This window comes from Corvus hawaiiensis, chromosome 3, assembly GCF_020740725.1.
Source record: "Corvus hawaiiensis isolate bCorHaw1 chromosome 3, bCorHaw1.pri.cur, whole genome shotgun sequence".
Lineage (NCBI taxonomy): Eukaryota > Metazoa > Chordata > Aves > Passeriformes > Corvidae > Corvus > Corvus hawaiiensis.
This window is the reverse complement of record NC_063215.1, coordinates 97,817,089-97,840,511: the sequence shown is the minus strand read 5'-3', so window position 1 is coordinate 97,840,511 and position 23,423 is coordinate 97,817,089. Positions and strand designations below refer to the sequence as shown.

The 23,423-nt window shown below is 40.6% G+C and overlaps 1 protein-coding gene across 6 annotated transcripts in view; it reads left to right on the top strand.

Moving 5' to 3' along the window:
* ESRRG (estrogen related receptor gamma) overlaps positions 1–23,423 on the top strand; it is a 374,779-nt gene that overhangs the window by 11,593 nt on the left and 339,763 nt on the right. For 2 of the 6 annotated variants that reach the window (XM_048296144.1, XM_048296139.1), the window contains exon 2: positions 21,758–21,803. The exons of 3 other annotated variants lie outside the window; for them this stretch is intronic. Coding sequence is in view for 2 of the 3 variants with exons in the window: in XM_048296139.1 (XP_048152096.1) it covers positions 21,758–21,803 (46 nt within the window). In the remaining variant the exon portion in view is untranslated. Of the gene's footprint in view, positions 1–21,757; positions 21,804–22,048; positions 22,084–23,423 lie in introns of all 6 variants that reach the window. One more of the 6 variants, XM_048296140.1, reaches the window with a different exon arrangement.

Sequence of the window (23,423 nt, the reverse complement as noted above, 5' to 3'; positions counted from 1 at the left end):
TCAGTATGAAATGCAAGCAAAATTAACTTTATGCGTTATTTAATATAACATTTCAAATTGGTGTGAATTTAAATTCACAACTTTCGTGGCCCCCTAAACTTCTTCAAGAAAATTAACCCCTACTGTTCTGTAGACAGCATATTGTCACCTTGCAGTGTGACTGACTTACTGTTTTGTGTATTTATATTTTGTGACATTAATATAATTTGGAAAACTTGGATTGTAAGAGTTCTAGGCTGACATCTGTTATTTTTATTTTTCTCGGTTATTTCTATATTTCATACGTGTCACATACATCTATGGTGTTTTACCAGTAATTTTGATTTATATATTTTTCAACCAGAAGTATTTTGAACAATTGTCGTCAGTCTCTTACAGCTGACCAGACTCAGCCAAGCACAGGTTGCCACTAAAATGGATAGACAGATACAGGACAAATCCTAGTTTCCCTGTTCTTCTGAGCTGCCTTGCCAGACCAAGGGGGCAATTGCTTGTGTGAGTTGGGAAGGTGAGATTTAGTTTCTACATAGATTTACAGCTGGCAAAAATAGACTGAATTCTATTGAAAAGAAATATTTATGAGAATTAAAGGGAAAGCATTTAAACAGGAATATTTGGGGGGAAAAAATGCCAAATTGCAAAATATTTTCTGTTGTTTGACTTTGTCAGTGTTGAGAGTGTATTGGCGTCCTCCTGTATATCAGACCTGTAAGTCTATTAACATTTTACCAAAAGGGAGGAGGTGGCTGGACAGGAAAGATACCACCTTGACTTTGCGTCTTTATCCTGGAAAGAATCCAGAACTGAAAGTAAAATGCAGGTGAAAGCACAGTGAAACACCAGACCAATATCCAAGTAAATCAGGGAAACCACACTGGCCTCCTTACCATGAGCTGATTACAAAGCATTAGTAATTCCTTCACCCCTTGAAAACCAGGTGGGGGCTTTATCAATTGTTGAGCCTACCAGAGGAAACCACGTTTCAGTCTGGAGGGGATAATGCAGTGTTCAGGAAGGAAGGAGTGCACCGTGACTCCATGGACTTCAGTGGCATGGGCAGTTTTCCTTTGTTTAAAGTAGCTTTGGCATCTTTACGATCTGTGACATGTGCTTATTCTACTCTCCTGTATTTTGCATCGAATACTCATTTTGTAATGCAAAATTTGTAGGAGTTAGTGAATGAGTCGCCAGAACTCTTTGCCCATCTGCAGATAGGAAGTACTGGGAAGCCGGTCTCTTTGTTTCCCTCATGGTTTATAAAATTCAGATGCTGGTTGATGGGCAGCTGCAGGAGAATTTTCATTTGGAGCAGAGATCTGGGAAGATGTATTTGAATCCCCAAAATGGAGACCTCAGTGTTTTAAGCATAGAGGAATCTCAGTGATTGCAGTCAGTTAAATGTTACAGTGCATACCTGGGATCTGGCAGAAATATTTACCATTAAAATAATTGGTAATAATTAATAGTATCTGTCTTGTAATAACAGTAATATAGAATGGTAACATAAGTTGTATTTTATTGTTGTAATTCTATTCTACTTTTATGCCAAGATCACTTTTGTCAATAAGATAATTTGTATGTGAAAATATCATATTTGCAGTCCTTTCAACTAAATTCAAGGGGGGGTAAGTACAGGCACCTTAAAAAATTAAAAATGCATTTGTGATATAGAGATACAAGGTGTAGGGAATAGAGGGTAAACTGTTATCCACATCCACTCACACTTTACTTCATGGTTGAGACAGCCAACAGCACTGCAGGTAAGTGAGAAATAAATCGGTAACTTTTGCCAGGTGGATTCCTGGCTATTAGAAACTGGACTGAAACTACTTAATTCCATGGAGCATGGCAAACTAGTTGGTCACTGAATAACAGAATATCATTCTTTGAATTATTAACCCTTTGTAATCATTACAGTGTTTTTTAAATTTCTGTTCCCTTCTAGTTTTACCTCTTAGCTGGTGTGGGTAATTGAAGTGGTTTTTTGAGAACTTCTGTAGTCATTTTGTCTTTTGAACATTTCCAAATGTACTTCTTCCCATGAGCTATTGGAGACCCATGATTTATGGGTTATAATGTTCTCCAGGTCAGCATAACTGTCACAGGGCCTAAAGACAGGACTGTGATCTGTATCAGCTGCATTAACTTTCCATTAACTTTCCGTGACTAGAACGCGTCTTTGATTATTCTGCATTATTCCTTTGTACAAAATAAGGTCGTTCTCTGTGTAGTTTAGTTTTAGCAGAACCAGACTGTCACTGACCATCGGCTTTTGCATGCATAGACTCTCTCCTTCCTGGCAAGGCTTTAGGCCCAGATCCACAAAAGGATTAGATGCCTTAAGCGGGACTTAAGTGGGATTTAGGCATTGAAAGCCCAAACTGAGATCCTCAATATCCCCACTGAACTGCCACCTAACCTTAGAAGTTGCCTAACCTGTGTGAGTGCCTACATTTTCAATATCCAGCTTTCCCAGGTGGCCAGAGATCTGCTTTGGATGTTCTCAAGCACTTCCATCCTGACAAGGTTGAGCCTCTCTGCTCCCATCTTTCCCTCACATCCCAGCAGACTTCAGAAAGTGCAAACTCTTCTTGCAAAATGGTGGATTTCTGTGTGTGATGTCTCTCTCCAGCTGTGTCCTTGAAGGAAAGGACCCTCCAGTAGGTTTCTTTCAGGAGCAGCCTGGGAACCTTGAAAAAGGTATTGAAACTAAAAAAATTGAGTATCACTGCTTAAAAATACAGGTCCTAGAGAAGAAGTGGGGCTACAGATGAATGTGGCCTTGTCCTTCTCCTACTGGCAGCACTGGATCGTTCTTGCTTGGCGATGGCTGCTCCTGAGTTGGGTGGCACTGTACGAGGCACAGGAGTGACTAGCAGGGCTGAGGGCTCCATGGCACAGGCACAGCACCTGAAAGTTCGGTACTGGGCTGTGAAATAAGCATTGCTCCCAGAGGTTTTCTTGGAGAATCCAGGCCCTGGTGTTTCATAACAGCAGTATTTGAAGGAAGAGCTCTTTTCTGCAAGAAGTCACTTAGGGTTTCACCTGACTGTGATATATGGTGGATGTTTTGTTTTTTGAAAGCCAGACTTATTGGGGTGTTCCATGTGCACACCCAGAAATAATAACCACTTTTTTTAGGGCTTCAGTCTCAAGCATTTCTGGAGCGGTGGCAGGATTGATAGCTGTCTCGCCCTGCGGAGGCCAAAGCAAATGTCTTGTTAGTGGCAGAGTAAGTGGTCCTGTGCCATCACTTATTTCTCAGCTGTACTCGTGACATTTCATGTGTTCTCAGCCATGTCTGTTGTTTGTTTAAATCCTGCTCAGTTCCTTGATTTATCAGTTTCCTGTAGACTTTTGTTCGAGTAGTCCCAAATGCTATCCTATTTCAAATAAATGCATCCTTATCAGCAAATAGTCTTTCATCAATAGCTTTAACTCTTTCACATAACTCTGCATATGTCCACTTTGACCTTCTCTTTCTCAAAATACTGATTTTTTTTTTTTTTTTTCTTTTTTTAAAACAGGGACAGTATTTAGGAAATCTCTTAGAATTTCTCCTGATCGTTCTGTCTTTTTGTGCCAAAGTACCTTTTATCCACGTTATTAGATAAGAATATTTTTCTTTTTCTCTCTCTTTTTCTTTTTCCTGAGAGAGAGAACTCTTCTCAGGGAATCCCTAGTTTTTTTAGTTTGTCAAAGATAGCCAGACTGCATGCAATCTTAATATTATTTCTTGCTTGATTTATGGACCTGTGTACAATCCTGAAAACAGAAATACAGAATGTAGAACATATTTGTATAGAGATATAGCCTAGAAATTATAAAAGCACAAAAAAGATATATTTGTAGATTTAGAAACTGCAATCATGAAAAGCTTGTATACAATGAATAAACTTAATGTGTAATGTCAAGTGCACTGTGTGTTCCTTAAAAAGCCTAGAAGTGTTTATATAGAGGTAGGTAAAATTTGTAGGACTGTCTATGATAATGACACCTTAATAGCTGAGGATATTATTCATGTATTTTTAAAACTGATACAGGGAGATCTGTTATTTTAATGGAGAGTATATGTTGTAAATTAACCTGCAACATTCAATCCTCTCACTTTGTGTTTTCAGAATAGCATGCTTGAATTATTATACATTTACTTTGGCATTTTAGCACACACAAACATTGTGAGCATTAGTTCATCATACATCACGAATGTATGACTATTGTATGGAACCAATTTTAGGTATAGGAAGTTCAGTAAGTATTGTGCCTCGGTGGTTGCCAGATCACTTGCATGCTTGCTAAATCCTATGCACAGTGCTTCCGTTTGCTGGGTTACTCATTGAGCTTTTAATAGTCAACTTAATTTTAGTTAAGGTTCAGTTTAGTAACTCTTGCAATTAGTGGAAAATATTGCCAGCATTCATCTGGTAAACCATATTACTTATGAAAGGCACTCACAGGGTATGTGTGGAGATAAAAGGTAACAGATTCTGGTGAATCCCATCATGACTGGCTTTTAAGGGTAAATTACAGAACATTTTAAGAATTGGGGGTAACCTTGCAGAAAATGGCATCTTGAGCTTGTTCAGAGGAGGAAGTTTGGTCTCCCTTGCTCACCATTGCTTCCCAATACCGACAGCAGCTCTGCATGTGGGGTCCCCGGCTGCCTGTCAGGCCGTGGGCTTCACGTCAGCGCCAGTGAGGTGTGCTGCTCCTGAGATGGGCTTGGAGCCCTCAGAAAAGCAAGGATTCCTATTTTCAGGGCAAGCTTTTGAGCCCCATCTTGCTTATTTGCTTTGCCTCTCTGAAAACAACTGAGTATGGGAGGTAAGTCTGCTGCTCGACTCAGAATTCTAAGGCAGTTTTATGGGTTGTTTTATGAGTACAGGTAAAGGACTCCAGGTGAGATTTTTTTGCCCTCATACAAAATGAAGATATGATTTCAGCCAGCGTGTTAGTGTCCTGAGAAATAAAATACTGGGGACAATAATCTTAAGTAAGGAATAACTTGGAAATAAAGGCAAAGGCGCAACAACCCAATGCAGCAAGAGAGGGTTTTTTCTTTTTTTGCCAAATGAATAGGTTAAAATGGATCTGTCTGATGTTATTGGAAAACGAAAGCCATATGTTCCCACAGGATGGACACTACAAGGACAGTTAGAGAAGTGTTTTGCCCTGTCAACAATGCTCATGTCTGATCTGGGATTTCTCAGGTCCATAAATACCCAAAATGCATATATCTGACAAAATAAGTAGAAACTGTATAACAGAGGAGGCACAAGGGCATATGCTGTCTTTATCATAATTGTGTCTCTTGCTCAGAAGTAAATGCCAGTTACTTCTGAGAGAGTGAAATTCAGGAGTGGATGTCCCGATCCAGTCTGTTGGGCTACAAGCCACTGTCTTGGACCTGTCTTGTGTGAGCAGGGTAATAATATTTTTTTGCCTTAGAAACCTAGTGTAGAAAAGTGGAGACTGTCGATAGGCCCCTGTTGAGGTGGGTGAAGAACAGACATTGGAGAACTCTGATTTGTAGAAGGATGTAGGTAAGTGAAGATCTTTGCATATGAAATCACTCCCAGGTGTATGGAAAAGCATACAGGATAATGTCTTGGCTTCACTGAGATCGCTGGGAATCAGTCTGGATATCATTGTAGGTTCTGCATGTTCGGGTGCTGCTGTTGCGAGTGACAGAAACCCCAGCAGAATCCTAACTGTTGCGTTAGTTTTGGTCTTTACAGGAGAGGTATCACTGCTGGTAATACTGTGGAATAAAAAATTACTGCCAAAGACAGGGGGTTTAAAGCTTTCTGTTTTATATTTTGACCCTGTTATTCTGAGTGATACCAGTATAGAAATTGAAACATCCATGGGGCTTTTTGCAAAGGAGGGCAAGAATGTTGTTGGTTCCCCATTTTTTTCTAGTTACAGGAAACTGAGTATCAAGGTTTTGGATGCTAATCATAAGAGGCCTTGAAAAAGGAAAAAATAGCAATACCTATCTTAGAAGAGTATTTGTTTGTTTGTAAAATTATGTGAACTCCTTGGCAGAAAGGAGCCATAAGAAATTCCAGGCAGTTATTCCTCGGTGATAGAAGTCTGTATTTAGGCTTCTGTTAGTCTCCTTTATTTATAACAAAACCTTTGAATATAATTTCCAAGATGTTCAGCTATCAGAAACGAAGTGATAATGAGGACAGAGGGTAGGTCATGAGTCTGCAAATAAGTGTGAGGAGATGGTGAGCTTAACCTACCAGGTGAAAGAAAAGTCAGTATAGCAACTGCATGAACACTTCAAAGCATGCACCTAGTTTGCTGCACTAACTTAATTATCCCTGCTATAGATATGTTTGACAAACATATCTATAGCCCAGATCCTGTTACTTCTCAGTGGGAAATATCAGAAGGCTTCTGTTTGGTTGCCAGTTGACTGAATCCTTCCTTCTACTTTCTTGCATTAGTCTTTTCAAGGACTTTGCCTACCTCTTTGCTCATCTGATGAGCAGAAATTTACCTCTTTCCACCTCTTTAATGGTGGAAAATATTGTGAGATGGAGAATGATGCAGACCGATGGGATGGGTGTAAAATGGTTTTTAAGCAAGTCTGACGAGGATTTAATCGTATTTTAATCAAATACTGCCTGAACCAACCAAAAATTAACTTTTGTTAATGCTGAATCAACCGTATTCTGGTGTCAGCACTATTTCTCAGCAAGCATCTTGCTTCCTCTGTGTAATAGTACAGGGTGTTTTTGAACATCCCAGTGTTGTCAACTTTCTCCACAAACAGTGTGATGTGAAATGTGAAGAGACGGGAGTACCCCAGCTCTTCCATCACACAGAAGCGCAAGCCGGTGCCCTGTTCTGTGACACTAAAACGTGGCCTGCTGTTGGCAAGCTGTGGGATTTAATAGGCAAAGACCATGGGGAACTTTTCAGCCTTTTAGTCTTTCTGCTTCTGTAAAGTCTGTTATATGGGGAGGTACAGTTTTTAAACGTGGTCATTTTTAATTCCTGTCCCTGGAGTCTGGCTGACAGATTGGGAGTGCAGAGGATGGGAGTGGGCTGAAAAGACAAGCTGAAAACACAGGATGTATACATACATTAAACTGGAGCAAAACAAAAATAAACTAACTTAGGTGAACACAGATGGGATCTGTTTCAGGGCCACTCCTAACACCTGTTTTAGATGGCCTGTGGTGAAAATCATTAGCTTAAAAAGATGCTATTTATGTCTTGCCTGAGCTGAGTTTACACAAACACCAACAGTTCTAACTGGAGGGAATGGAGATCAAATTTTGGTAGATTTTTTTTCCTTTTCTTTGGCTTTTTTTTTTTTTTTTTTTTTTTAGTCTGAACAATACTATTTTCATTGCAAACCTTAAAAAACCCCAACCAAATAAAAAAAAACTTCGACAAGTGTTTGTTTTCATATGCTGTTTATATTAGTTACAGCCCTTGTTCAGAACCCCATAGGCATTGATGTATGCAAAATATAATTTGTTCAACAAATACTTAGAAATCATCAGTGTGGTTTCATAGGTGTAAATCTGAAATCTATCCTCAGCCTTTTGAGGTGTTACCATGGATTCCCACTTTTGTAGCAAAGACCAGAACTTGTTGACAGAAGCTTTCTGATTTGAGAGTGCAGGTGAACATGGGAATGTTTTATTGACTCCCTTTGCTCTCCATGCTGATTTTGACAGGTCATGCTGAAAGTAAGACTTTGAGCTTTCCAAGTATTTCTGCTCCGTGTTGGCATTTGAATTTTGTTACGAAACACTCCTTCTGTGATAATTTCTGCAAGCTTGTCTCTTTTGGAGTAAAGCATTGACTTTTCCCTATTTCTACCAAACTCTTCATCTCTTCATGGTTTTGTTTCCTCTATCATTTTTTTTTTTTTTAAATGATTGTTAAACCTACTTTTTCCTTGAATCAAGGTTTTGACAGGAGGCATTTATAGCTTGATTATTGATTACCTTCCTACTGTAACTGAAAGGAGGACTGCATCTTGCATGAAGTATTACTTGCACATGTAGTATCACAGTAACATAGGTGTGTGGTAAGCTGTTACTTTTATACACAGAATGTCTGAAACAATGTATTAAAAGCAATCAGTGCATAGGAAATTAAGTAAAAACTATTCCTTTAATGCACATATGCATCTTACCATATCAGCTGCAAGAAAACTGTGCTCATATTTGGAGGCAGTGATGCAGTCTAATGGAAAGAGCAAGTCCCTAGGAGCAGCTTGCATTCTGGAAAGTCTGCACACTCTTGTAAAGTATTTTGAGATTTCTGGATGATAGAAAGAGCTAAATATTATTTAAGCCTGCTTAGTTAGACAGTAGGCTTTGGTCTGTGTTATTTTTGGTTTGTGTATTGCATGAATAGAGTGTGAAAGTGCCAGGAGAGTCTTTTGTTCTTGCACACTGCACTTTCCTTTGGCCTCTTCTTTTCTGACTTAATCACATTTTGTTGGGTGGTAAAGAATAGAGTAGCTACGTGTGCAATGAGGAGGTGCATAAATAGCAAACATATTGAACTGTGAACAAGAACTGGTTTTTTGGATGCCTCTGGAAGAGTGATGACCCTCTTGGTGTGTTACTGTGAGGAAGTGACAGGTGCATGCTGTACCGTGATTGTCCATGTAGCTGGTACTTCTTCAGTGTCCAGCAATGTGCTCCCTATCCTATTTTGCTAAAAGGCCACTTATCTGAACAGTGACAGGAGATCAAAGAGTAACCTCAGAGCTCCATTGATGACAGATCTGTATTTATGGCTTTAATAGTGTATGTGCAGCTCAAAATCATAACCTCTAGGACAGGAGTTCCAAACTTCCACCATCACACAGGGACCTTTCCTGCTGTGCAATGCCATGGCTGCAGCAGACCCCTTTTCCCTCTGGATCATGCACAGAAGACCTGTACAGCAGCTCAGGCAGCACGGGCTGCCCAAATACTCAGTTTGCCCTTCCCTCTGGGATGAGGGCAGCAGGCTGGATTTTTCCATATCAGTATGTAATAGCTCACTTAGTACAAGAAACATGCAATGTAGCTGGAGAACCTTGCTCTGAATAATCATCTGTAACAGCAAGTGAGGATTTCTAAAAGCAGATCACTAATCTGGAAAAATTGTATGTATTGTGTTAAAGGAAGTCTCTGAGCCGCAAATAGATGGATGTTGGGAAGAGTAGTCTGGGGAATTGTCACTATATGCCTGCTCCATGACCTTCACTAAGCATCTGCTGTTTGCCACTGGTCCAAACAAGCCTGTCAGCCTAAGTGGCCCTTTGGTTTCACCTGCTGGGGCCGTTCTAGGTGCAGCAGGGCACCAATGACCGTGAATGTATCTGCGTGTGTATGTGCAGGGATGGCTGAGTGGACATTCACTGGGCAGTACACAGCAGTGGGCACGTAACTGCATCACATCATAATCCCTTTCCTGGTACTTCATCTTATGTTCATTTCTGACTGTGTATGAAAATGCTCTTGACTACTTTGTGCTTTAAAGACCGGCATATTCAACAAGCTCATTTACCCTTTGTTCTTTGTGTGTCTTCTGTAGTGAGAACCTAAACTCCTGCAATTCTAGCCCTGTGTTTGCAATTCAGTGTGTATGGTTACCAGAATGCCATGGATTTATTACATTATTCTTATTATTGTTATTATTTTGTTTAATTTGCTTCTTGGTTAAGAAGCTGTAAAAATAAGGCCAATCTGTGAAAAAAAGAGATGGTCTAAAACTGATGTTAAATAAATAATCTCTTACCACACCAGAAATGGAGATGGGACTCTTGCAGCAGTTTTTAATACCATACAGAGGGGGGGATGACACTTCCCTTCAGTGTGGAATGTGAGTGCTGCCTTTGTGAATGGCAGAATATGATGTTATCCTGTGGCATAGTGATTTCACCTGCTCATTTTTAAGGGACTGTCCTGCCTGTGAAGCCTAGGAGCTTCTGTAAAATATTATTTAGTTAATTCAAACTCATAATTGTCTCCAAAATATCCTTGTCTAGAGTTTCTATAAAGTCCATTGAAGCTTGATGCATGATGAATTTTTTTTATCAAGCACCTGCTTTCTTTGCCTAGCTCAGATATGCAGCAAGGTTGTTTTTACAGTATTAAGAAGTGAGCAATATATTCCATATGCCACCAAGCTTTGTAAAGAATCCTGCTGATGACAATTTCACAGCTGCTGAGAAATAGGCCAAGCCTTTCCTATAAAGTGACAGTAAGGAAAAGCATTTGTACTGGCCATGCATTCTCTCCAACTTTTTCCCTCTTGAAGGAAAATGTTAGCCCTTCTGAACTATGGAACAGCAGATGGTGGCAGAAACCGATTTCTACTGCAAAGCCATTTGGTCAGGAAGTATCAAAAAATGTTTTGGAATTGTGAAAATGAATTCTTGGCTGCAGGGCTACCAGCAGCCTACTAGAAATGAGACATGAAGCAACTGCTTAACAAACCCAAGAGCCTGCTTGGCCTTGAGAGAAATGGCTTTGGTCAAACATTTTGGAAATTAAGAACTTTATACACATAGGGTCTGGACTTCAGAAGTGTTCTGTGGATTATGGATGTTATACAGATTAGGTTCTTAATTTCTGGTCACTGGTTGCTTGACCAACTACCAAGAAAGTAGCCTTCAAAATATGCAGAATGACCTCCAGCTGAGACAAGCTTAATATAGCTCCTCCTGGCCTAGTCAGGTGGAACCTTCCCTTTTGGCTCAGCCGATTTGCTGCCCACAGACCATGAAAGTCCCAGGGATCTGGTAACCTACAGGGACACAAAATTAATGCAGAAACAGCACAGGCCACTCTGCTCATGGGTTGTGTTTAGTAGGTTGTGTGTGTCTGCAAGTTGCTGGATGCAGCAGCTTCCTTTGGCGATTCCTGTACCTGACCAAATGCATCTCCTTGGAGAGCAGTTTGAGAAAGAGAATTTGTTTCTTTTTTGGAAGTGCACCGTAGTTGTCTGTCTGTGCCATTCACTCTGAAATAAACAACAGCATGTTTTTTCCCTCAGAATTTCCATTGTGAGTCTTAGCCACTCCTATAGAAAATGGCTTGAGAGAACTCCCCATGCATGTGGAACAAAACCGATAGTAGCTGAGCCATCTTGTTTTATCTATTCTGTTATAAACGTATACCAAATTGTACGGTAATGTTATGTCACCAGAAACACAGAGCAGATGGAAGTATCTTTCCACATACTGACTCATGTTACTCTGATAAAAGGAATTTGTTTCTCTCCTTCTGTCAAGCCTGCTAGCCTCTGGCAAGGGATGCAAGCCTCAGTGAGGAGAACTTTGTCAATAATGTTCAAGTGACCATCTGATTTAAATATACTATCATTGGCCAATATAATTAGCCTGCACCAACAACTGCTTGGAGTAGCCAGTTCTATTTCTTATGTCTGTGTAAGGTAAATTAAGCCAGGTAGTGTTGTTCCAGGTTGAGGAGACCTTGGGGAATTAACCCTTGAAGAAGTAGATATTCAGCTTTTATAAGGATCCTTTCAAGGCCCCAATATTGGACCCTTTGGAGACTATATAATCCTAACAAAGCAAGTGCCAGGTCTCTGAACTGGATGTTGTTACAGAAAAGTGACACCCCCTGAACATGGGTTGCAAACTCTATGTATTAGCTACCAAAAATGTGGTTTGCAAAGCGCCAGAAAAATCCTGACAAATAAAATAACTACAGTGTGCCGTGAGCATCTGAAAAGCAGATACCCTCCATATTTCTTTTTGTGGTGAGTGGTATTTGACTTGATGAGAGCACAGTTCTCAGATTGAAAACACGTGAAGCTGAAGTCAAAAGGGAGTCAGTGTAATCATTAACTGACTCACCTTCTAGATGTGACAAGTAATGAACCATTCTAAACTTGCCTGGAGCTTTCTTTGGGACAATACCCACAGGGGAAACCCTCTTACGCTCAAGTGAAGTGTTATCAAATGGGCCCTCTATTTTCCCCAAATGCCAGCTCTTTTCTGTCTTGTCTCTAACCACCTGAGGACATATAACTGCTGATCTCAGCATCCCAGCCAACATTTGCATCTCGGGGCTTGAGTACAGAATAGTAAAATCCCCAACACAGCCGTTTTTATAAAAATTGCATATGCTTTTTGTTTCTTTTTTTCTTACTAGCCTGCTCCCACAATGGGGAAACGTTTTATCTGCCCGTGTTGGGATTTTCACGTTAGCAAACCTCTTTAACCAGCATTTGGCTCTTTCCACTTTCTTACTTTGATTTGGATGACTGCCTGAAGCACCTGCTAATGGCCTGAAGCGTTGGAGCCGAAATTTGCAGTTTGTGTCTCACGCTCACTCTGTTTTGTTACCTGCCTTCTGGAGCACCTGCTCCGTGGTCTGGGCTCAAGAGCCTGGTTTCTACCTGCTGACAGCAGCACTCCTCACAACTCTGCCTCTTCTCAGCTTTGTCCTGCACTTTGTCCTGCTCTCCATAGCCCCTGCTTTGGCTTTGCCCGGGTCTTCAAGGTAACATCAGCGCGTCCTGCATGTTCTAGTGCTTGAGAAAAGAATGGTGTTCCTCCTGGTATTTAGGAACAAAGGTGATGCCAAAGTAAATTGCTGATTGTGGTCATCCTAAAACCTTTGCCATGGCATTCACCAGCAGAATTTTTTAGTTTTTAGAAATAGATTTTATAGGGAAGTTGTGAGCTAGGCCAGCTGGCTGAAATCAGCTTGTAGGTCAGCAGAGGTCAGAAGCCACATGGTAATTCAGTGTTCAGGAAACATAGGAAATAGCATGGCCACTTAACAGAGAGGGACCAAAAGAAACTCAAAAGACCTGAGGAACACTCCTCCCTTTCTCCCGCTCCCGCTGCCTTTTGAGGATCTGCACACTTTTCCATGAGGTTGCTTCTTATGCCTAAACATAGGGAAGGCTGTTAGAAGTAGCTCTTTAGACTGTTTCATGAGAAAAACCTCCTCCTTGTCAAGGGGCAATCCTAATGGAGGATTTCAGCGATAACAACTTCCAACAGGTTATTTTCTTTCCATTCTGCCTTGGGAAGCATTAGTTTTTTCCCAGAGTCTTGGTTTGTGCCAAGGGTATTGTTTATATGGACCTTCCCTTTCCAAAAAGGTTGTTTTGTTTCTGTGTTAGAAGGATGCTGTTAACAGCAACAGAAGAACCCAAGTACTGGCTTCCTGCTGGTCCCCTTGCTGACAGGGTCATCCTCCTCCCCAGTGAGCTGTATTCCTTAATACAGCCACACTGTGCTCCCCACCCACCTTCCACACTGGTGCCGTGTGGGGTTCTCCACTGGAACCATCTCCCTGAGTGCCTAGGCTGCAAACTGGGTCTTGTCCATACCAGGGACATCTGCTCTTGCAGAACTGGGCAGGGCAATGATTGATTTCCTCCTCCCCCCTCCTTGCTTTCCTTTGGTTGCCTCAAAATAACCCTAATTAATTTTGTGGAGAGTTTAGTGTGCTCCCATCATGGGATTGCTCTTTGTGCGGATCTCTTGCATGCTATATTTAGGTATGGTTTTTGGAACACCATGTGACCCGAATCAGATAACTTCTGAACTACTAATCATGTCTTTGACACTGACTCCCTCCATGGCTTTGGGGCATTTTACAGTTGTTTTCTTACATACAGAACGAAAACTGATATACTCATCTGCCTGGTAAGAGCTTCTACCAGGTTTAACAAATATTTATGACATTGGTTTAAACTAAATTTGATTTTATTGTTTCTACTGTAATCTCAGTTTTATTGTTTCTTAGATGTTTAATAATCAAAAAAGGGGCATCCATTAAGAAAAATTAATATGGTAATGAATCAATTTCACCACTTTAAACGAAAGAAACAAGTTTCTTCTGTGTTGAAGATGAAAATAGGGCAGAAAGAAAAAAGCTAAATGCCCTCATTTCCTGCCCCACACAAATTTTCTTCCTATGTTTACTTGCTGATCGATCCATGGAGATAAAAAGCCCAAAACATTGAACTGAACTATTTTCCTTTGTGCTAGCTACGTCCCTTTTTTAACATGGGAAGTTAGTTATCTGCTTGGTTTTTTCCTGATTTTTTGAGTTGTGCAGCCTGACTTGTATGCTGTCCTCTTGCGCTGCTCGAGGCCATTCCAGCCCTGGAAGAAGCTGAGCTCCCTTTGGCTCCACATGCAGCATGGCTGGGGTTTGGAGCCTGTGGTCCATTTCAAGGCGTCATGTCTTTGTTACTCATGTCCATAATTGCTGCTTTCTGTGTCTTGGATACTTCTGCAGGGAGCTGGAGTACTGGGAGTTCTTCTGGCTTTGCCTTTTTTTGTCCTGACCCCTTAAGACCTTTTCATAGGCAAATGGATCAAAAGACCTGTTTGGCCTTTGAGTGATAGGAAAGGAGCTCAGTTTGACCAGGTAGGTAGTCAGATAAAGAAGAGGAAAAATTATGGCAATACTTCCCATCCTTTAGGAAGTAGTGAAAGAGAGGAAGAGAATCCTTCCTTGTTTAAGTCAATTTTATTGTCTAATTATAAATAGTAGCTCTCTCCCTTTTTTAATTCCTTCAGAATTAAATCCTTTGCCCAAGTGCTTATTCTTTCCCTCCTATAACAGCAGTAAAAAGCAAAATAATACATAAACCAAAAAATCAGCTTTGAGAAAAAGGCCAATAATGAAATATCTGCCAAAGACTCTGCAATATGTGTCTGTCAGAGAAAAAAAGCAAACATTCTTACATTTGAATCTGTGAAATGTAACTGCACCAGACTAGTTGGGGAAAATTTGTTTGAAGATGTATTACGTTCCACGATCAAATGGAAAAAATGGCACCTGTCATCATATTTAGAAAACAGCTGGGTAACATGGCCAAGTGCCATAGTCTCTTTTCACATGGCCTTTATGCTGAAACCATCCAAGCTCCATTCTCAGCAACTGGAGAAACCCTGTGCCTTTAAATGGTTACAGAAACATCTACTTAGGGGCCAGCTCTTATTGCAGCAAAGCCTGCTTCTGATGCTTCTAATTAGCAGTTAATGGATTATACTTTACTTTTATAACCAACCCAGCAGGCACTCTTCTTTAGTATTTTCCAGCTATTTTTGGTAGAAGATATATGCAATTGCACTGCTCTTCATGCTTTCATTTTGAGCATGCAGAAAATATTAGAAATAAAGCGCTATCTGAGATTATTTTACCACTCAAATGCTTAATTTAAGTCTGATTATGCGTTTCCTAAATGTATTTTCTTTCATCTAATATATTAGAAAAACTGCAATGGGTTAATTGCCCTATCTGATCTAGACTTTGATGCAGAATCTCCTAAATACATACTTATTGTTAACTAAAATATTTATATACCCGGTGAAAAGCCTGGGTTTTTTAGACTTGCAAACACAGGTCCAATATATACTCATTTAGGAAAAAATGTTTTTCTAGGTTAACCCAGTACAGGTACATTCAGAAGTTTAGATGGGCTTGTAGAAACTAATGTTTTTTATCCTTGCTTTGAATTAAAATAGCAATGAGGTTAGTAGCACTAAAGATTTGCAATGCTACGTGTGTGTGTGCACATACATGTGTGGGTATGTATGTGTATATATTGTGTATACACAATATCCATAGCATGTATACAAATTTGGGCATGTGAATATATATCTGTGTTCAATAAAGAAGTAAATTTTCATAGGTTTTAGTTGGAAGTTTATAGTTATACCCCCTCAGGGAATTAATTTTGGTGCCAGTTTCTGGCAGGAAACCTAGTTCACTGAGACTCTTTTAGAACCTGCTCTGTTCACTCAGGCCACGCTTCCAGTACAACAGGGTCTAACATTGGTTAAACTGGAACAGGAGAGGGAGCTCTCACAGCACCAGCCGGGAAAGGGGAGGATGAGGTACCCAAGCCTAGGAAATGAGGAGGAAAAGAGGGGTAGAAGCCACCAGCTGCAGATGAGATGCACCATCACTCTTTACTGTGGTCCCTTCACCAAAGTGGCTTCTCCATCCCTTACTTATGTCCCCCCCAAAAAAAAGGAATTGGCTTAAAATGGCTTAAAAAGGCGGGGAATGGCTTAAGAGATAAGCAGTTCCAGGTTAGTTGATGAGAAGCTCAATAAAACCCATCAATGTGCTCTTGCATCCCAGAAAGCCAACCATATCCTGGGCTACAACAGAAGCTGAGTGGCCAGCAGGTTGAGGGAGGGGATTCTCCCCCTCTCCTGTGCCCTGGTGAGACCCCACCTGGAGTGTTGTGTCCAGCTATGGAGTCCCCAGCATGGCAGAATGTAGACCCAGTGGACTGAGTCTGGAGGAGGCCACAAAGATGCTCAGAGGGCTGGAGTCCTTCTCCTATGCAAACAGGCTGAGAGAGTTGGGGTTGTTCAGCCTGGAGAAAAGAAGGCCCTGAGGAGATTTTATAGTCACCTGTAAGAAGGAGGGGAGACACTTTTTAGCAGGGTGTAATGATAGGACAAGGGAAAATGGCTTTGAACTGACAGAGAGCAGGTTTAGATGAGATATTAGGGAGAAATTCTTTACTGTGAGGGTCGTGAGACACTGGAACAGGTTGCCAAGAGAAACTAGATGCTTCAGCCCTGGCAGTTTTCAAGGCTGGGTTGGATGGTGCTTAGAGCAACCTGGTCTAGTGGAAGCTGTCCCTGCCCATTGGAGTGGGGTTGGAACTAGATGATCATTAGGGTCCCTTCCAACCCAAGCAGTTCCATTATTTTATGACTTGCAGCAAAGGAAGTGCCACCTACAAGACTCCTGCTTTGAAAGCACTACACTTGCCAGGTACAGCACTAAACTGGTATGGTCATGTTGGTTGAAGGCAGTGAATTTCAAAAGGATCTCCAGAAAAAAAATATTTTTACACTATTATTTTTACAGAGCAAATGCTAAAAAGGAAAGGAAAGGAAGGAAAAGGAAAGGTTGGATAATGGTTATTATGTGAAATAGCTCCCTGACTGTGATGAGACATGGGCAACTTACTTTCTGTCCTGGTTCTTGAGGAGGATGGGTTTGAGCTTTTCCTCTGTCATGTAACATCCCAGTGGAGTAGGAGGAGGAGAATGGCTGTGCAGGGGACGAAGAGCTGTTGTTTCACTGCCACTCACAGCCCCTGCCTGTGCTGTAGGTTGGGAACAGAGGGATATCTGCTGGGCAGGGCCAGTCCCACCTTGTTCCTGGAGCAGGTTCTCACTGTTTAATCCATGTCCCTTTCCATTTTTTTCAGGACAGTGCAGCCAGAGACTACCCCTTTCTTGAATTAAGGCCATAGTTGAGCCTCTCTGCAATTGTTTCATGTTCGCTCCCTTGTAATCAGCTGAAGCTATTCTGACATGCTCAAATGTGCTGTTATGTTTCCTTTAAGAAATAATGAGATTAATTAATCTTTTTTTTTCTTTTCCCCTTAAAAGATCTCCCTCTCCTTTAGCTCGGTTTTCTCCCTAAACTTCTGCAAAGTTGAAGTCCATCTGTGTGTCTGCACTATCTCATCATACTGCATTGTAAATGGTGTATGAGGGCTGCAGGATCTGCCTTTTCTCAGCCTCTGTCTGAAGTGTTGGTCGAAGCATGTGGCTCCTTAGAGCTGCATTTCTGACCTCCTCCACATCAGAGTAGTGAAGGCAAGTCTGAGACATCTCAAGTTCAGTGACAGAATCCCGAGATCTCCATCAGCCAGAGCTCTGGGATTGCCCTTCCGAGTTTTGTCTCTCAGCAGTTTGGTGCCAGGCAAGCCAAGCTTTGCAGTAGTTGAGGTTATTGAGGAGAACTTCATCCAGAAGAGTAAGGCTCCCTCAAGCAGAGTTTGGTTTGAGTTCTCAGAAGGTCAGCGTGGGAAGCTCCGCAGAAAAGCTGAACTTTGATGTTGTCAGCCAAGACAGATTCAGAAGATTTGGGAACATTTTTTTTCCTTCTTTATAATTATATGAAACACGGGAGACCTGTGAATAGGGTATTTTTAGATTGTACTTTCAAATACACAGTATCATAGTATGACAGCAAATTAAAATTCTTATCGAATCCTTTTTTTTTTTTTAAGAAATGTACTGTAACTCATAGTGGAAAGTTCAGTGAAGAGCAGTGTGCTGCTTGGCACAGGAACTCTGCTCTTGTTATAAATGAAACATCACTAGTTGTTGTCATTTAGATGAACACTTTTGGAAGTTCTTTTATTTAAGGCTAGCGGATTGGACTTCTAATTTTAACTCATATGGTTTATAATTAGAAACATTTCCAAACTTGTTTACAAACACCTGCACTTGACAGTATGTGTCTGCAATTTTAGAAGGACTCACTTGTCACTTCCAGTGGGGGTTGAGAGGGCATCTGAGTTCTTTGTGTTTGTACAGTTAGTTTCAGGACACTGGAACAAAAGTGCATTTTTTAAAATAAGTATATGAGAATGTGATGTTTTGTGAGGGGGTTGCATGCACCTAGTCAGCAAACAGATCATAATGAGTAGTTGTGGATTATTTCAAAGTCCGGAGGATTGTTAGTTAGTGGTCATTTGGAGCAAGGTTTGAACTGGCACCCAAAGGAGAAATTCCAAGAACTAATTCTAGCAGTTGAGCCTCTCAATTGGAAAAGATGCTTTACAGGTTTTCTGTTTTTATCTGTACTTAAGACATATTACTTTCCTGCCAGCTGTCCTTAAGAAGTTATTCAGAAAGAGTTTTAAATGACTTTTGAATAAATTATTGCATTGTTATTTCATATGAATTTGGAAGTGAGTTTGAGTTGCTGAGCGTACAGTGACTGGTGGAGCATGGTTCCCCTTGCTCCTGAGTGGGATGTGTGTGTTAAGTCTGTATGCAACTTGTTTGCAGTGTGGTAAATATCATACTATGTTACTCATTGGTCAAGTATACAATCACATTAGAAGTAATCAAAATACTTTACCAAAATAAAATAAAAAATCCTTTGGCTCCTCGATATGAACTTTACATCTGACTTTCAGCTGCATCACATAGGTTAACAATGTTGCTTATCAATTTCCAGTGTAATGGGAAAGATTATTGTTGCTAAAAATTGATGCTGCGTAGGAGGATGTCAGGAAGAACCCTCCAAATATGCTTCAAGGGTACATCTGAACCAGAAGTATTCAAAGCAGACTTAAGCAGTAGTGGCATAAGGTGTCCTATTGATTGCTTAATGCTTATGTTGTTCCTAATTAGTGTGAAAAACTCTGGTTAATTAGACCAGCCTGTTTGGCTGTTATGTCTTCTACCAGGGACCGTGGTCTTAGAGAAACTCCAATATAGAAGAGGATAAGGAGGCCAACAAAGCAGAATGTTTTTATTTTCTGCTGTTTTGGTGTCCGTAAAAGCACGGACCTGGATCCATTTGGGGAATCCACGTTGATGTCAAAAGATCACGTCCTCAGAGGCATTTACTCTCTATCAATTTCACTGAGAGTGGGTATAAATGGAATTAGGCACCTAAATACCTTTGTGTGTGTGAAGGCAAACCTGCAGAGCACAGTCTGTATGTTGTGCTTGACCCCTCTGCAGAGCACACAGCAAACACTCACTGGGGGGCTCCTCCGAAGCAATTGCTCATAAGTAAACAAACAGATAATTACATAAAGCTTTTGAAGTATGATGCACAGGTCTGAAGAATGAGGTTTTTCCTTCTGTAAACCAGCTGTGCCTCATATCAGTTATACATACATACATATACAGTTTTAACAAGCATTCACTTTCTGTAGCAAATAGGCTTTTAAAAACAATTTTACTTTTGAAACAAGTAGGCTTACCAAAATTATGATGTTACTTAGATACTGCACAGCATAATTTCTTAGCAAGTATAGCTGCAATTAATAAATTGTGTTGTAACCATATTAGGCTGTTACCATGTTTGAAAATAGCTTCAAGCACAGCTTAGAAGCGCCGGTGTTGTCAGGGTCTCAGTTCACCAGAGTTAGAAATACACGACATTTTAGAAATGGCTCATGATTCAAATATGACCATAGAAATTAGACTTAAGTGGAATTTAATACCACTTCTTGCTTAACTAGAAACTTCTCTTTTTATGGTGAATTCTATCTGGAAATAGCACTTTCACAACTGATGTACTGAGAGAAATGCCAGTGTTTTCAGTTTCCCTCTATTTCTGTTTGCTCGTGTCTGCTCTGTGCCCACTTTCTTAAGTGTTAATATGTAGAAATGTTTCCAAAAAGTTAGAGGAGGCTCAAAAGCAAGATCTGTGCAAGTGTAGAAAGATCCAACTACCCAGCAATGCCTTGAAACTGGGCAAAAACCTCTTTAATATCAGAAGTCTTGACTGACCATGAAGTTAGTGACAAGATTTCTCAGATGCACCTGATAAGAAAGGAAGACCTTTATGGAATATTTTTAGAGTTATCTAACCTGCATGGGCCTGACCAGTTCTTCAGTGTGAATCTTTAGGTGAAGTAGAGTATATGGTGTATGCATGAAGTGATCCATTTTCAGGATAACCTGCCTGGCTCCTATAGGGAAACTGCATGGAAAAATTGTTTCTTTGGGTGCATTTAAAGTGACACTGTCTTCCTCAGGAAGTGGTAATTAAAGTAAATACAGGACACATGAAAAGAAGGAAAATGGGTTTCAGAGTTCTGCTTTGGTTCTTCTCGTAAAAAATAACTCTTACTTCAGGTAAAATTGTTATTCCTCACAAAGAATCCCATGGTAAGATTGAATATTTTGAGCCACAGCATTCACGGTATACCAGAATGATTTCAGAATTGAATTCATATCCAGGTAACTGGGCATATGAAGGTATATCATATATCATCACATACCACAACGGAGGACTCTCGGGGAGGCAATATTTGGTTGTGGTTAGAAATCAGCTGTGGATATAAGGGAACAGCTTGTATATTGCCAGAGGGAGTTAATGGAGGTTCCCAGCCCATGAAGTCCCAGCATTGGAGTTATGGTTGCATCCCCAGGGCTGGAACACTTTGCAAATCCTTTGCCTGTGTCTCCCATGGTACATAGCTGTAAACCAGTCTTTGAAAGTCCATAAATATGTGTAAAACATGCATTTTCCATAGAACTAATGATGTTAAAGAAGGACTGTGCCTATTACAATGGCCTATTGAAAATTGTCTGTAACTTAAATTTTTGCTTTTATTTTTTATTCCTGGTACATATGTTTTATGTGAGCAGCTCTTTCATATTTCTGCAGTAATTCCATGCCATAAAAATATGTGTGTTTTCTTCTTAAAGAAACTGTTATATGCCAGTTGTACCTGAGCTGAAGGGTTACCCAGAGCAAATGTGTACGAAGTAAAACTGCTTCAGGATAACCTGCCTTGGTTTAGGGGAGAGTTAATGATAAATTTATTTTCGTGACCTGTCTGCCAAATATTTGTACACTAATTAGGTCCTATTTTGAGGGCAGAGCATGTGAGCTTGCAAGGAACCCCTTGTACAGGATAGGAAGGGCAAGAGGATTTTTGTCCCTAGTGAGTGCAAACCCCATCTTTTTCATGTAGCATCACCCAAATATGTGCATTCTTTCTAAGTAGCATATGAATCACTGGGCTCATATGGAGGCACTTTTTTAATTGGCTCATGGGAATGGCTGTAGCCAGCTGAGGTGTTCAAGTGTAGAGCATTGGGGAAGAAACTGAACTGAGTCAAGGCATAATCATGGTTTTTACTCTATAGAATGTCTTTTGCTATATAGTAGAAAACTACCCTTATGACTAGTGGCAAGACCTGTTGTATAAGTAATCCAGCCATGGTGCTGGTTGGTATCTTGCTTTTCACTTGAACCTCTCTGCGATACAGGTCTTGGAGGAGTGAGTGCCTGGTGCAGTCTCTGCCTGACTCCTTGGTAAGTCATTCAAGTCTATCTTTCTCTACAGCCACTTTCCAAACTGCTGAGCAAAAATAAGGAAATTTTTCATAGAGTGCTATAAAAGAGAGCTGCTAATCGATTTTTCTTATTATTTTATGCCCTGTGATTTTTACACCACCCCCACCAGCTGGTTAATCATGCAAAAGCTGAACACTTCATTAGCCAGAACATGTTTGCCCATGGGCATTTCTGTAGTAAATTAGTTCTTTCTATTTATACAGGTAAGTCATGGCCAAAAGTCTTTAAGGTGCCAAAGGTAAGGGTTCGAATTAATTCTTTTTCTGAGTTTTCAAAAGAACTAGGTTTAACTTTGTGTGCTGTTTATTTGAAATTACTTCTGAATTAAAGATAGCTTGGGTAAAAGAGCATTGTCAGGCTGTTTGGAAATGCATTGTGCCTTTCTGGATCTCAAATTTGGCCTTTGTAGTACAGGCTGCCTTAAAAAATACCCCCAAAAAGCCCAGAACACACACATGCACTCACATATATATACATATATATGTATATGCACAGTATCTTCATGCAGAGACTCTGCTTCTGTGAGTGGCATGTAGCATATTGACCTGTGTTTTTCCTTTCTTACTCTGTGCCTTTTACACAATTAATTGAAAATATGTGGTTTGCAGATGCTTTTTTGCCTCAAATCAAATGGTGCCCTCTGAAAGCCTAGTTTAGCTTGACAATGAATTTAGCTTTCAGGCTTTGGCCATTGCAATATTGTTTGAATGCCACCATTTCCTGCAATCAATGTAATTTTATATCTACTTGGAATAGAAAGTCAAGATGGTGATTGCCTTAATTTAACTCAGTGTTGTATTCATTAAGGAGCTGATCCCAAATTCCTTTCAGATCAAAGTCTGTCTTGATTTCAGTGGAACCTTTCGGCGCACAAGGTGTGCGGTAGCCTTCTAAAATGTTGTCATTGTGACTAGTGAATAAAAACTAAATGTGTTGCTAAATTTAGGCTGTTGCTCATGTCAGCTTCCTTTTCTAAATGACGGTAAGTGCATTCCATAAATAGTATGCCTCTTATGTTGTCATATCTCTTTGGCTTGCTTTGCAGTATTTTACAGGATATTTGCAAATGAATTTTGTGTTCAGTAGGCAGGGGATGAAAATAACACTACTCATTGGGACTCCATTAACCCGCAGCTAATGAGGAACCATTTCGAGGGCTGGATGAGTGTAATTCAGATTAGCCTGCGTGCCAGGCTGCTCTGCTCCCGCTCAGGCTCGCCCTGTGCCGCGCTCCGGAAGGACGGAGCCCGGAGCGGCGCAGCTCTGACACTGCCTTTGGCTGGTTAAGTTTTCTGTGCTTCGGTTCCCCTTTTGGAAGGTAGGAGAGGAGAGGGAGTGTGTGTGTGCGTGTGTGTGTGTGTGCGTGTGTGTGCATAGATAGGTGACAGTGATCTTGACCTCCATGGTCAGGTGTTCTGGGATGTAATGAAATACTGCTCAAACACTCTACTTGTGCTCGCTGGTTGATAGCATTGTTACTTGTAGAAAAGGGTACTACATGGTGACAGTAAAGGTGGTCCAGACTGGCCCTTAATTAATTTTATTTTCAAAATCTATATTAGTGACTGTCGGGAGGGC